General features: G+C 37.8%; 1 protein-coding gene across 1 annotated transcript in view; it reads right to left on the bottom strand.

Annotated features, from left to right (window-relative positions):
* Positions 1-2,118: 2,118 nt before the first annotated feature.
* Positions 2,119-16,248, bottom strand: part of TENM1 (teneurin transmembrane protein 1) — an 817,501-nt gene continuing 803,371 nt past the window's right edge. Inside the window, exons 29-33 of the mRNA XM_049767088.1 lie at positions 15,228-15,524; positions 8,008-8,395; positions 5,661-6,881; positions 4,938-5,080; positions 2,119-3,002 (exon numbers count right to left, since the gene is read on the bottom strand). Coding sequence (XP_049623045.1) covers positions 2,244-3,002; positions 4,938-5,080; positions 5,661-6,881; positions 8,008-8,395; positions 15,228-15,524 — 2,808 coding nt within the window. The 3' untranslated portion in view covers positions 2,119-2,243. The remainder of the gene's footprint in view (positions 3,003-4,937; positions 5,081-5,660; positions 6,882-8,007; positions 8,396-15,227; positions 15,525-16,248) is intronic.

Raw genomic sequence — 16,248 nt, 5'->3', positions numbered from 1 at the left:
AACAAGTTTGTTTTCATTTTTAAAATTCCATGATGAATAAATACTGTACTGTTAACAAGAAGTCTAATTCGTAAAAAATGAATAATATGGTTAGAGTCTGGATTAGCAATCTCTCAAGCTGAAGTTATTTTATTTAAAAAAGAAATGAGTTCTTCATGAATTTTCTCTGTGTCTATCAATACATGTTTAAAAACATGGCAATCCCAACCTAAAGTGATATGTTTGAATATACTCTCCTCTACTGTTTTTCTGTCTTTGCTTCTTCCCTCTCTGTCCTATTTTGAAACCATAGCATAAGCTTGATTCTGACTCTGCATTTGTTCACTGCCATCACAAAGCAAGGTAACAGCCCCACACTGCATTTAGGTAGTAGCTGGAAAGAGTCCAAATATTCATTTTATCAATTTCACCAGTTTCACCATTTCACCAATTCTCTTTCAGACATAGCAAAGTGTCCAGACTTGGTTATGAAAATGTTGAAGCTGGATCAAGTGAATTTTCTTAAGCCACATTGTGCTGTCATATATTTTTCATTTGTGGCAACTTACAATTGCACAGCATTTTGCAAACTCCCTGTCTTTGAGCATAAACCTCTCAGCTTTCTAAGGACTTATTTTACTACAGAAATCAGAGATTAAGACACTGCAGCTGGTCGATAGTAACATGAATCCCAGTCTTTTCCAAAAATTTAATGGTCACAGAAAAATAGTTATTTTTCTGGGCTAAAGTGATAGCACAGCAATAGGGCATTTGCCTTGCACGCTACCAACCAGGGATGGACCCAGGTTCGATGTTCGGCATCCTGCCAGGAGCAATTTCTAAGTGTAGAGCCAGGAGTAACCTCTAAGTGACACTGGGTGTAGCCTAAAAAACCACCTCCCCCCAAAAATCACCTAGAATATAGTTATTTTTCTTAGACAGAAGAGATGATTCACTCAAAATGCATATGGAAAGAAAATTCAAATAACTGACCATGTGCCTTATTTTAATTGAAAAAAAATCTGCTTCTCTATAAGGAGTTGAAAAGCTCTAAGTTGGAACAGGTTTGCCTAACTAATGTCCTGTCTATGGCTGGGAGAGGTTTCATATGGGTTGCACAGTTTGAAAGAGAAATCTGAGTGGGGTAAAAACATCGTGATGGCAAGTACTGAGGTGTTTGGTTTTATCTTCCTTTCAACTTTCTTTCATGTTAGTACTAGGTGTAGTTTTCAAAGGTTTTGGCTCTTACAAATTTCTGCAGTAGTGGTTAAGTGTTTTTACTGGCATCCCAGGCACGTATGCCTTCAGAAGCCTCTTTTTGCTTAAAAAAAAAAAAGCCAGAATAATACTTTGTAGTAAATAACCTTTTATGTGCACAAAACCATTATATTAGTGTATAGATACTGAATCACTAATGTGAAACTATGACCAAAACACACCCTATATATAAAAGAGAAATTCCTATCCAGTTAATAAAAGCTATGTTTCCATGACTCTAATACAGCTGGACAAATTGGCAAAAAATGTAGTCAAAACAGGTTGTATGGGAGAAGTTACATTGGCCAGCTGCCTTGGTATTATATCCACACAAGCAAATAGTGGCCATTCAGTCTGGTTACCACACCTACTGGAAAGCATGGTAGACAGCCCAGCCACCACACGCCAAAACACAGCACAAGAACATGGCATTTACTCCAACAAGCAAGAAGGAATAATCAGGGAGGAAGGGCAAAAGGGTCTTGACTGTAGTCGATGGTGGCTAAGGACATTTTACACACTTTTTTTTTGATTCGTCTAACAGGTCTGCAAAATGTGAAAGGGCCGACAGGCTTTAGAAATGCAGGGTTCAGATACTTTGGCACCACCTTCTCAAAGAGCCTGCAAGTTCTGCCAATAGTGCAACGTGAATATTCGAGTCACAATAGAGATAGACAACCTTGGGTTCTTAGCATTCGAACATATGCATGGCTCAACGAATTGAAAGTGGTGCTTTCTGAAAACTTTGTGTTAAGCTATTTGAGTTCTACTTGTGTTATTTTGAATACTGCCACACAAGAACTAAAAATCGCTATCATTTCTATAAGAGTTTAAAGAAACAATATTAAAATACCATCTTCCGTCACATTGAAAGGCAGTTGGATATGTTTTTTTTCCTCCATATTTACATATACAGAGTTCTGATCTAGAAAACCAATACAATAAACCATTTTTTATGTTTTAAAAACAGGCAGTCTTTGGTGACGCAAAGGCAGAGATTTTTTCTGTTACCTCCTGCCTATTTCGCTCTGTCTCATAAAGTGAATATTGTTGGCACTGTCAGAAAGTTCTAAATACTGCTCTACAGACAAAACAAAATACCCATCATAACCTTGGACCCTCCCTGTGCTCAAAAGCTGCTGCTTCTCCCCCTCTGTCCAGCCCCGGGTACCCTCTTCCCCTTCCTGAAGCCTTCTCTGTTCCTTAGTCCAGGCTTGGGCTACTGCGCGCTGTCTGGCAATCTCCAAGACGTGATTCTTTTCCTCTTCGACAGTTGTTCCATAGCGGATGTTGAAGCATAGAGCCCCATGCTGGAGCTGGATATCTGCAAACCGTCTAGTCCTTCCATTCAATACCGAAGTCATTTGGGACACAGTCACATTGACCCCATTCTCTAGAATCCGCCTTCCCCCAGTGTTCCCTATGAGCACCAGGTCTTCCTCCAGAGACCCCAGCTTAATGAAGTAGTGAGTGTCCCGCCCCTCTATGGTGAAATGTAGGTTTTCCAGGTAATGAGCATTATTGAGAATGGCAGCAAGCCGCCTGCTATCTTCGTTGGCTACTCCTATAATATCGGCTGTTACGATGCCATCTTTGATGGCGAATTTTATACCTTTTCCAAAAACAGAAGGAACAGCCGCAAACCTGGGTTGTTTCCCTCCTTCAAGGCACCGTCCATCATTATACTGGGGAGTCATAGGAAGTTGGTCCAAGGAAATGAAGTTCCTGAGCTGTTTCTGGAGCTCACACTGAATACCCAGGATAGTCTAGGAAAGCAGAAAGGCACAGCGCAAATGCAACAGAGGATTAAACACCTGGTATGTGTGTATATATCTATGAATACTATCTAAATATATGCATTTATATATGTATATATATATTCATTGACTCTGGAAGCAAAGGTTTGTTACTTCCTTCCCTAATGTGCTACTTTGTAATTTAAAAACCAGTCAATTGGGCTGGAGCCATACCATCACGTTTAGGGCTTCTGCTTTCACGTTGTCGACCTGGATTTGATCCTTGGCATTCCATATGGTCCCCCAACCCCTAAGCCTGCCAAGAGTAATTTTTGAGTGCAGAGCCAGAAGTAAGCCCTGAGCGATGCCATGTGTGGGCCAATAAATCAATCAATAAATAAAACACAATAAAATTTGGAATGTCTTTATCAATGGTTTGGAAAAGAAAACTGTAACAGATGACTTCATCAATTGACCTCTATTTACTGAAATGTTAGTAAGTTAAACATAAGGAAATGCTCACATTTAATATCATAGAATTCAATTTAAGTTAATTGAGTCCAGTGCCCCCAAATAAAGGCATCTCACTTTTATCCATTTCTGTTACACTGACTAGCTGTTATTACTTACTATTTGTAGAGCAGAATATTAGGTACAGTCGTGTTTAAAGAGATATACAGGGAATCATTGTTACTTTCAAGCAGCTTATGACCTTATAAATAGTAATAGCTAATCAGCAAGAATTTCAGTTATTATTCTATGTGGACTTGGGGAAAACAAAATTTTCATTATGGGAATATCAAACACTAAGAAATAAAGAGAAGAGAAAAAATGAGCCTCAAAGTATCCATTAAAGGCTTCATTGATTTTCAACTGCTAAACTTACTTTAAATTTTTTTAAAATTCTTACTGACTTACTCTTGCTTTACAATACGACAGAATTTCAGGGGGGCTAGCTTCACATTTCTGTATGTATATATGCCATCAACTTTTCAGGAACACCTCCTCAGAAAAACTCTCTCTTCATCCCTTCCACAAGCTTTCCCCCTTTTCTTCTGGAAACTATGATAATTTGCACCAGATCTAGGAGTTAATTTATTATTTCATGGCAGTTGATACTAAACCTACTATTAACACTTAATTACAAAAAGCATTTTCATAATATTTAAAAAAATCATTAATTTAAAATTTAGTTCCCTTTATCAATTTTACACTTAAATTTAAGCACTCCCATGTACGTTTCTCTTTTATTTTGTTAAAGCCCTTTGTCTGGAATGCATATATACTTTTTTCAGCTGAATGAAAAGTTGAAATTTTTCTTTTTTTATTTTCTATTTGTACCTCAGAATATTTATGATTAAGTTATCTGTTGAATTGAATACTTTGGGCATGTTTCCAGATTTAATCTCTATAATATATTTTTTCTTCATTGTTATATAGCGTTTGAAAAAATATTTTATCTCATGCTTTTGCTTCAGGGCCTACTAAATTAATTTTTGGAAATCTACTACATTAATGTCTTCTTTTTTGCCATACCTGGCTATGCTTGGGGCTTACTCCTGGCTCTGTGCTCAGGGATCTCTCCCGGTGGGTGTAGAAGACCATATGAAGTTCTAGAACTTGAACCTGGGTTTGTAATGTGCAAGACAACTATTCTAATCACTGTATTATCTCTCTTGTCCCTACCTTTATGTGTGTTAATAAACTAAGAATTAAAAAATTCAGTTCTTCTTTCCTTTTTTAACTTACTATAGCAGTTACCAAATTATATGTTTTTTTATTTTTTAGAAATCTCTAGTTTGCCTACCTTTTCTTTATGGAAGCCTTTTTTTTGGTATTCCTTATTAAGCATAAATATTTAAGAAGGCTCAGAATATGTTGGCAAACCTATATTAATGTCATTTCATGTTTCTGGATGTTCTTCTGTATTTTCAGCTAAATAGAGATTTTAGCATTTTTACTAACCTTTCCAGGATCCCACTCTTGAGTTTTTGTCTGAAGCTGCAGAAGCTCATAAGTCAGTTCCAGATCTTCTAATTCTGGTTTGGGAAATCCAGGTAGAACATTGTGTAGCTGAAAACCAAATAGCTCCAACCAACTTCCAATGTCTGTGAGATTCAAGATTTAAAAGATAAAAATTAAGTTCTGTGCTTTACAACTTCTGTGGAAAGTCTGAAAGATTCCTCTCCTGCATTTGATATGTTTAGTCAATGTATGATTATGAAAAAAAACCTCCCCCTTATATTACCCACTTTTACACATATAATCTTTCTATAAGGAAACTTTTGATTCACATATTGTCACAGTGATAGACTATTTGCTGTAATAAAATTCGAATATAGCAATGATAGAAGACCACATAGGCTTCAAGACTATATTTATTTGCTACAACATAAGCTTCAATTTTCTTTTGTGAAATTATTTTTTGTGAGCATTTTAGATAATAACGACAACTCTGAACAGAAACCTTTCAAAGAAAGAAAGGAAAAAAGAACCAGAATTTTCTTTAAAAATCATGTTTTTTTTTTTGCTATTGGCATAGTTTTGTTCACTCTAAAAGATAAGGGAAGGGAGTAACTGCATGATAACTTGTGGGCTAACTGGCAGGAAGAGGAAGTGTATTTACAAAGACATTGAGATTATGTGATAAACACCAAGTTATCTCAAAGTTTTCCAGCTTTTAAATACCTGTGGTGTACTTTGCAACATCTTGAATTTGGCCAACTGGATAGTTATTTTCAAATGAGTAGAGATTGAATGGCTTAGGAAGGAGATTCAAATGTTTCCATATGTGATGATTAGGTGTCGTCCATCGACCAGCAACGACATCATAGTCCCTTTGTCCCAGATGCACTAATTTAGTCAGGAAATCATAGAGTCCTCCATGAAAACCAATGATGACCTGGAAGTCAGGGTAAGTATCATGGTAGATATCCCCATAAGGAGTATACAATATCTCTTTTATCACTTGACCTCGACTGCTGAAAACGGCGAGTGGTGTGCCTGTATTATCACAGGCGACATAATATTCTTCTCCACTGCTTAGCTCCATGGCAATAAGATGGCCTTGGAGATCATAATACAGGGATGTAATCTCAGAGCTTGTGTGATTGTACAAATGAGTAATTCTAATGGGGTTGGCAAGGTCTGCGTAAAAGAACTGGAGGTGCTGTCCTAGGCTGGACTTGCTAGCAACACGTCGCCCAAGCCCATCATAGTAATAATGCACAGTCCAACCAGAAGCCCTATTATAAGCTTTCTGCAGCAGACCGTTAGAATTATATTCAAATATGTCATTTCCCCTCTGCCTCAGGAAGCCATCTTCATCCATTTTATACTGAATTTCTCCTAGTCTGGTGATACGGTCTCGGAGATCATAACGAAGGGGAGTAAGACGAGCACTATTTCCATGGCTTAAGAGGTTGATATTTCCATTCAGATCATAGCTATAACGCCACTGGGTCTTATCATTTACAGAAACAGTTTGAAGCTGTCCATCAGCATCATATTCATAGAAATATCTTGTGATATTGGCATCTACTCCTACTCTTATATCGCATATTACCATCCGGCCCATATTATCATATTGTATAGTCATCCAGTAGGCAATTGCTTTAAGTATTTCATATTGGACTTCAATAACTTGTCCATTGGCATTGAAGATCTTGGTGTGCTTCATCATTGTAGTCGTTATGACCTGATTTAAGTCATAATTAATTACACTGAATTTTCCAAACTGTTCTGTTCTACCAGAGACATCAACATATCGGTATAGATCTATGGGCAAAGGGGTTTCATTGATCACAGCTTGCATGCTGGTGACCCGGAAGTTGTTATAGCTGTAGTCAAACCGTGCATTCACCAGACCTTCTTCGCTGAACCTGAAAATCTGGCGTCCAATGAGAGGTCCTGAAGGAATAATAAAAAAATGAATAAGAACAAATATATAGGCTTAAAAGTCTTTTTGCTAGTTTTTTTTGGCCACACCCAACAGTGTTTAGAACTCATTCTTAGTTCTGTACTCAGAGGTCACTCCTGGTGAGCTTGGGGGACCATATGTAGTGCTGGAGATAAAATATGTGTGGCTTCATGCAAGGCAAGCACTCTACATGCTGGACTATTGTTTTGGTCCCTAGAAGTATTTTCTTTAGTATAACTTTCTATATTCAAAAACAAATAATAAATTTTTATTTTAGAAAATCAAATATCTAATACTTGATGTCTATACCTGCACATGCCATTTCAGAGATATATTGTCTCACAGTTGTATTAACAAAAAATGAGAAAAACATTAGAGCTATTGAGTAAAAGAATGATCATAACTATATAATCCTGCCAGAAGCTGGGGGTAATAAAACTGGTATATTATTTCTTGTTTTAACCACTGAAAAAAATTACTTATTTTACCTGTGCTGCAAAGTCCAGAATTCAAGTAACTAGATTTAGACATAAATCCAAATAATGAAATATATGTAAAAGTTCTTACAGGATATTTATATATAGACTATGACTCTTATCTTGCAGCTGCATTTTTGGAAAAATTTGGTGGTGTGTGTGAACAGTTAGAGCAGGTACTTATATATCAAATTTCTTAGGAGAAGAAAGAAAGAGAAAGAATGAAAGAAATAAAGAAGAAAAAGAAAGTGAAATATACTGGCCGGAGAGATAGCATGGAGGTAGGGCGTTTGCCTTCCATGCAAAAGGACGGTGGTTCAAATCCCGGCATCCCATATGGTCCCCTGTGCCTGCCAGGGGCGATTTCTGAGCGCAGAGCCAGAAGTAACTCCTGAGCAAAAGCCGGATGTGACCCAAAAAAACAAACAAAAAAAGTGAAATATACTATGTTTCTGAATAACCAGCTTTCCTAAAGCCCATAATGTGTTCTTAATCTTAATGGAGATAATGTGATAACTAAAGTGCATGTTGGTTTCAAAGAATATCTGGGGGTTCCTTCTCTTATCTCAGACTGTGATCGGTCAAGTTTCAAGAGAAAATAGTGATGAGGTTGTGCACACCGCACTCATTCACAACAAACCTGTTTGTCTGTATCTGATTGTGCAAATGAAGCCATCATGCATGAGGTGTATTGTCTTAATCACTCCAGAAGACTCTTCATATGTTAATGTGACCTGAGTGGTATCATAGAGAATCTCAGACAGCCGCGCTTGTTTGGTGTATTTGTATAAAACTCTTCGACCTGTCCCCAGATGCAAGGATTGTAGCAGTCGGCCATCTCGACTATAATCTTGAATGAATGAAGTGCTACTGTCTGGAGGGGTATAGATGTTCCGATAGTAGCCCACTGAAAGCATGGTTTGTAAGCTGTGGCGCACCATGCTTGGCATGGTGACTGAAAGCAGACAATCCGATTGGTCATACTCAAATATGTAACGTCGCTGGCTGTGTAGGAGAAGCATCACAGACTGAAACGAGATGAAGTCAAAATAGCATTAACATGTACCACTAGAGTAGAGATTAAGGGGAACACATTTGTCCATTCAACACACATGTATCAAACATTTACTGGGAATCGGACAGTAGGGTGGTTTCGAATGGATAAAATAGGGAACTCTAATGGTGCCCATTCTTGTAGAATTTGGAGTTTTAATGGCAGATAACACACAAGTAACCAAACCATTATAATGTCGTATCAGATATGTTATGACGGGAAGCACAAGGTCAGGAAAAGCTTCTTGGACAAAGTGGTATCTGTCTTGAGACTTTAAAGGAACATGAAATATTAACCAATTGAAATCTGAAGGCAAGTTTGGACCAGTAGAGGCAGAATACTCCTGAAAAGAGCATAGCACTTATAAGGGTGTCTAGATGGTAAAGAGAGCACATTCAGAGAATGAGAGAAACTCTGTGTAGGATTAGCCGTAATAAAGCATTTCAACTTTAACATGTTGTTAAAAGGAAGCCCTGAGAGCAAGTTGAAGAAGCAATTTTGGAGAAGCAGTAAAGCCGGGATTCTAGAAAGGTTACTGGTGCATCATGGTGAGACAGATTAGATGGAAATAAATCGAGAGCAGGGCATGACATATTAAATGATCATCACTATAAAGCACATACTTCAGGTATTTGACGCTCTTCCTGAAAATTGTACATAAAATATTGTAGGGTTGTACATATCATATAAAGTTCAAGTCACTTGCCTTGTACATGGGTGATCCTGATTCTATCCCCCAGAGTGCCACTAGGAGTGATTGAGCCTTAAATGCAGAGTATGGCTGACTCTGCATTGATATGACCCAATCCTCATATGTACTATTTTTGTTGCTTTGAAATTATGTTTTCAACAATATTAATGGGGCATAACATAAAGTGAAAAGTTTATAGTCATGAAACTGATAGGTACTTCATGAATAGCTCTTTGTGAGATATAATGCTTTTGCCTGTATAAGTTATTTTGTTGACATTGGTTCATCTCATTTTATTTAGATTTGAAAAAGTATTGTTTAAGGGGGTACATTAATCCTCTCCCTAATTGAACATTACATGAATCCCATCTTCTTAATAAAATTAAAATTGCTCATCTCTGGAGATTTTGTTATAATTCCTTAAGAGAGCTTTATATATTCTCTTTTAAAAATTACCTTCTCAAGAAAAAGGATTTAGCTGAGCTTTATTTTCTGAAATTTCTGTTATGAAAACAATGGGTGTTCTTTCATTTTCTAAATATAAATTGCATAAATATTTATGAATAGGAATTAGAGAGATACATAATGTATATTTAAACCTTATATACAGGAAATGGCATCTAATATTGAATATGCTTTTTGAAACTGCATATCCTCCCTTGCCCTTCTGATAATTTTTGGGGGGTTTGGGGTTGCTTCTGGTGATACTCAGAAGCTAATCCTGGCTCCGTGCTCAGAAATCGCTCCAGATAGACTGGGGGACCATATCAGATGCCAGGAATTGAACCGGGGTCCATCTGGGGCTGGCCACATGCAAGGACAAATGCCCTAACACTGTGCTATCAATATATACAATATATTGTATATAATGATATATATTGTATATATAATTGGCCTTCTGATAATCATTTATTTCAAAACAGATCATTATTGTAATGCCTAAGCCAGCATTTATTTGTGCATTCCCTCATCCTTACTGTCCTCTCCACCAAGTACTCTTCTTGGGAATGCAGAGCCACAGAAAGAAACCTTGTCACCTGTGGCCAATCTGCCACACTGGAAACCCGCCTGAACAAAAGAGAGGAGACTTGGAGTTCTTGATTGGGTCTGACGATATAAAAGGCAAAGGGAAGGGCAGAGAGGAGGATATGCCAGAGAATAGCTCTGTTCAAAGCTCTGTCTTGAAAGAGATCCTATTCTGTAGGGTCTTGTAGATTGTCTTGTCAAGTTATCTTCCCATTCTGCCCACATGCACAGAGCACAACTCCTGTGACTCTTGTGTCTACTATCTACCTTGTTCAGTGTGTCAAGAATGTGCAATATCTAAAGCCTCAAAACTGGGGAGGTGTGAGCACTGCACCTAAAATATGTCACCCTGGTAAATACTGGAGCAGAAAAATCTGGGAGCACCTTGACCAGGCGTGCAATCACTGCTGAGCATGTGGCTGAGTTCCATGGTGTCCTTGGGTGAGCACTACCACCAGAATGTGTGCAAGCCCTGTGACTAAGATAGTGAATTCCTGGGCCAGAGTATTAGCACAGCCGTAAGGCATTTGCCTTGCACAAAGCCGATCCAGGACAGACAGTGGTTCGAATCCCGGCATCCTATATAGTCCCCTGTGCCTGCCAGGAGCAATTTCTGAGCGCAGAGCCAGGAGTAACCAGAGCACCGCCAGGTGTGACCCCCCCAAATTACCCCCCTACAAAAAGAGTGTGAATTCCAGTGAGCACATGTGCTAGCATAGCCAGTAAAGTATGTAATCCTTGTATAACTGTTCAACACACCAACAGCCTCCACAGCAGTAGTTAAAGGGGAGGGAAGGAGAAAAAATAAAACACAGAATGGTGATGGGACTATGTGGGAATTTTCCTTTGAACGAGGCAGCAGGTGGAAGCAGGCTGGGGTGGAGAGGTTTTAGACAAGCATTGGTAGAGAGTGTCTGTACTGAAAATCAGATTTTTCAGCTCCTTTCCACTCCCTTCTGTCAGTTTGCCACAAATGACATCTGTCACCAATGACACGGGCCAGGGACAGTTACCATATGGCTCGTACACATTCTTTAGTAGCTGTTTGCTGGGGCCATGCCTTTCCCAACCACTGGACTAGCCTTGCCAAGCATTTAAAGGCACATGGCCACAGTGCTCCATCGTCTACACAGCAGTACACCACCATGTAATTCTGTTCCTAAGTTGGTGCTGAGGGCTGCACTATCTCCAAAGCTCTTATCTTCTGGTTTAAAGTTCCCCACCAATGGCTAGAATGGAGATGATATGATTAGAAATCTCATGAATGCAACCAGTATGTTGCCACAGTACTGTGACATTTAGCTGTCACTTAGCTGCTTTTAGACTTTGGGAGGGCATTATTTTAGTGTGTTCAGTTTATGGGTTCATCTGATACCCACAGAGCTGCTGAAGGACAAATGGTCATTTCTTATTAGTACAAGCAATGGAGTGGGAGACTTTCTATTTTCTTAATTGGCTGTGAGATCCTATAAAAAGATGATTGAAAAGACGAAGGAAAAAAACACAATCATAGATCTTTTTGCCCTTTGGACAACAGTAGAAATTGGGAAAATAAAGTACAGAATGACCACCAGATGGCAGTGTGGCACCACCAGGAGGCACAAAACGACGCTGTATTTTTGTCCCTCCAGGCAGCCTTTGAAAAAACTTGAGCCACAAAGAGGCAATTTTGTGTAAATGTATCAGACTAAAGCATCTTATTAAACAATTATGAAATATATTTAAATGCATTTTAAAAATGAAGCTCTTAGGAATGATTTTAGGAAACAGAAAGATTTACATTTACTGTAATACAAAATTTGAGCTCCACAAGTCTTCAAAATATAATTAACTCAGAGAAGTTTCATAAATCAAGATGGAGAATTAATGACCACATAGAGAAAAATTAAGAAACAATAATTGATTTTTTAATAGAGAGGAGATCATTTAAGCAACCACAGCCATTACCCAAATAATTATTTTTCTCCTAATGGCTACTGGCCATTGTACATGAAATGATGTAAGCAACATCCACTCATGAAGAAGTCAAAATTTTTTTACTAAATTTCTGTACCTTAAGGTAGAATGTCTGTGTTGTTTTTCTTAAAAAATATATAATGTGATGTAAGAATGGTAAGCAATTTTACAGATGCAATAAGAAATATTTGGGATATAAAAAAAAGAATGTACTTTTTAAAGGCATGTATTTTAAAGTTTTAGGATTTTTATTTTAAAATATACAAGAGGCAGCCTCTTTGTCCTTGCTCTGGCCCAGACATAGTGAAGGAATATGCCAGCAAAGGTCATGCTAAAGAGAGGTCTGCAAAGAGCACTTCATCCCCACTGGAAATGTTGCATGTAAATTGGATTTTGGGGAATTGAAGATTTTCCTTTTTTTCCAATCACATTTTCAAAAATGCTTTGCTTTACCTCTTTCTTTCATCCTCCCTCCCTCCCTCCCTCCCTCCCTCCCTCCCTCCTTCCTTCCTTCCTTCCTTCCTTCCTTCCTTCCTTCCTTCCTTCCTTCCTTCCTTCCTTCCTTCCTTCCTTCCTTCCTTCCTTCCTTCCTTCCTTCCTTCCTTCCTTCTTTCCCTGTTTACTTTATCTTCAGTTACCAGTAAACCCTAGTATTTAACTTCTCAAATGGAAATACCTAAATACATCATGTAAATAGGGGGGAAAACCTTTCTATTGAGATATAGGTGTGATGTGTACGTTATATGGAATTATTGCATTTACTCATGGTATCTATGAATTGGTAAATTAGTTATTATCTCAGGCAAATAAGCATTAAGATAAATTATTTTGGGAAAGTGAAGAACCAGTCCATAATGATGAGTTTGTAGCTTCTGTTTTGCATAATAGGATTGAATAAAGGCAAGAACTAATTTTTAATTAAAGCACAAATCAAATGTAAAATCAATAAAAGGGTCAAAAGTCAAAGCTAAGGCAAACACGATTTGGTTTTTGTCACTGCCCCATAAACTAGTCTTTGGAAGTCACTGGGGCTTTTCCTGATAACATTATTCTGTGTCAATAATGCCTTATTTATATTATTTATATTTATTTATGTCAGCAGACACTGACAGTCACACAGAGTTTTCTCTGTTTTGTTTTGTTTTGTTTTGAAAGAATTATTGCCGACCACGATTTTGTGTATATAGCAGAGTACTTACAGGAAGTTCACTTTACATAATTCTTTCCTCAAGGAAGCTTGATGAAATAATCAGCTAATTCATGAAAAAAAAAAACCCATGAAACAATGATTGCTTCTCTGGTGTCACAAAAGCAGCACCAGGATTGCATGCAGGGCTAAAATGTCAGTTTTCAATAGTCTCTTTTGTTATTGTAGAGACAGCCAAGGAGAAAGTCTTAGGAGAGTGAGATGCAACTGTCTGTGGGCAATTAGTTCAGAGGCCAGACTACAGTGCTAATGAGGTTGGGGTTAGAAGTTCAAACAGGCATTTTCCTAAAGACTGAAGAATAATTCATGGTAGGAATTGTGAAAGGATCAGTGCAAACTTATTTTCACTATTTGAAAAAAAAAATTAGCCTATTTTCTGGTAATAATCAACATGTTTTGACATATAAGGGTCATCATTATGTGCCGTGTTGCTGATAACACACACCACTAAACTTAAAGATTTAGTGATTTCTGTGACAAGTTTCATACCTTGTGGACTATAGTCCTATAACAGTGCCAATCATACTTGCTATTAAAATTCATCAGGGAAGACACTCTCGTATGAGTCAGTTCCCACTGTCAAGTTCAGATTACAGGTTGGATTCGTTTACTTAGCAGAAAAGGACATAGGGTACATACAGCTTTCCTTTCTTTCCCTTGGCTCTTACCTGATTCCCAAATCAAGCTCTTTATCTGCTAGAAATGTCCAACTTGGCAAATTCCCTAGCAACTGCCTGGGAAATAGCAAAATAATTTTTATAATAACATAAAATTAGTGGCACACACATTATATACATTTAGGTGTAGATATAATTTGGAGGTCACACCCAGCAGTGGTCAGGGCTTATTTATTCATGTCTTTGTACTCAACAATCATTCCTGGTTGTGCTTGGAGGACCATACAGGGTCCAGGGAATCAAACCCAGGTGGGCTGTGTGCAAGCCAAACATCCTACTAGCTGTACAATCACACCCTATTTTTTAAGCTTTGGTGTTACAGAAAGGCTTGGTATCACTTGAAACAAATAGCGAACTTTGGTCAAGTGAGCGCTGAGCTCCTATGACTTTTATTTCAACTTCTGTGGGTTACCTTGTACTGGTTACCCTTGAATCCTTAATGGAAAACGTTTTGCAATTTTCCCAGAAATTAATTCAGTACTGCTGAATTCAGTTGAATGGATAGATTTGGGAGACAAGAGACACTATCGTAGGGCATCAGAAATTGAGATGGCAGATAAGAGATCATTTTGTCTTACTGTCCTCTGCTACAAATCTGGCCAGAAACCATTTTAGTGTGTGCAGGCTGGTGTTTGACAAATGGGACGAGTATCAGCATCAAAATCCTTGTCTCCGCCTCTCAGAAGTCATGAGCTCCCCATTTTGTATGTTATTGGAAGCTTACTGCAAAGGTAAGAGACCCATTGCTACCATTCCCTGAAACGGAATAATTATAAAAAATATTTCTCAATGTATTCTACTAAAATTTCACTCTCTGAAAAAATGAGAATTCCATACCCGCTCTGTGAGAGGTTGTTGTTAAGAGCTGATGTACACTAACAGACAATTTTATTATTTTCTACCTGATTTACTTCAATGTTCACTTTCATAATACTGAAGCTACCTTTTTAAGAGCATGAACAAATATGTTCGAATGAGGAGAGAGAGAAAAGTCATTATCCTGGCTTCAGTTTGAAAGAGTAGCTGGCACAATGAGATTGGAGAAAGTTTGTAGCTAGAAAAGCAGCTAATTCTTATATCTATAACATTTTTAATCACTTCTGAAGAAAGCAGAAGAGCGAAAATAGAGATCTGTTTTTCTTCTGTGGTTTCTCACCCAGGTGCATAATTAGGACCATTTTCATTCTTCAGAATGAAGAACTTCATTCTGAAGAAACTGAGAACTAGTTTGTTTTCCCTATGTACTTACCTTTTCTAAGTAGGTATAGCTCCAGATTTTTCCATCAGCCCAAGTTCTTGAAATTATTTTTCCACTCTGGTCATATTCCATTTTTTCATTCCATGTCCCTCTTTGAATAAATGTCACCAATCCTGAAGGTGAATATGTGATGTTAACTTCATTATATCTGCTTATTGGAGACCACAGAACAGGCCGTCCAGTTTGGTCATAAAGAATTCGAAGGGTGAATTTTCTATGGTCATCATAGATCTTTCCAGTGCGAGTTATATGATCAAAATCTATGGAGAGCAGGTTTCTGTTATGAGTCTACAAAAAAATAGAGAAATATTAAACTCATGTTAAACAGTGTCTTGTTTTACTTCTTCCACTGTATTCACAATGGTCCTAGGGATCATAGTGAACAGTGTTGGGGAACAAGTGGCACCAAGAAGGAATCCTGACCATCCCCTTGAAAAGCATTCCTTGTCCCCCCTATGCACTCAGTATTGCTGAGGAGAATCCAATTTTAATGTTTCTGCCTGTCGGTGCCTTTCACAAAAGGACTCAAATTCAAGACTATTGAGTGAATAAGTTCTCCAGAGTGAATGTTTTTCTGGTTTTCTGACAATGAGTATCCTTCACATTTGAATTCTCATATATTCATAAGGATTGCTCAGGCTGCTACTGGTTTTTATTCTCCCACAGGCACGCACCATATTGGAGGTTAGAGGCTATGTCTTAACTCCTAGACTGTGTTAGATCATCAGAATATAGTTGTAGCCTCTCATCCTCATCACCTCAAGTGAAGTTTTGAGTGCAGACATAAGTTTCAATTGTTTTGTAATCTTAATTTATGAGAGACAGATACTTACTAAGAGTGGGCTTCCTTTTTCTTTTTTCCACAAAGGTAGCTAATTCTTAGAATATCAACTTATCTATGTATATTGAAATCAAGTAAAAAAGAAGCATGGAGTCTCTCAAATTTACAAAGATTTCCCTTCTTTTTTCTTTGAGGCATTGAATCATATCCGGTTGAACATTTCTCCCAGAG

The sequence above is a fragment of the Suncus etruscus genome, chromosome X (genome assembly GCF_024139225.1).
Source record: "Suncus etruscus isolate mSunEtr1 chromosome X, mSunEtr1.pri.cur, whole genome shotgun sequence".
Lineage (NCBI taxonomy): Eukaryota > Metazoa > Chordata > Mammalia > Eulipotyphla > Soricidae > Suncus > Suncus etruscus.
This window is presented reverse-complemented; position numbering and strand designations above follow the sequence as displayed.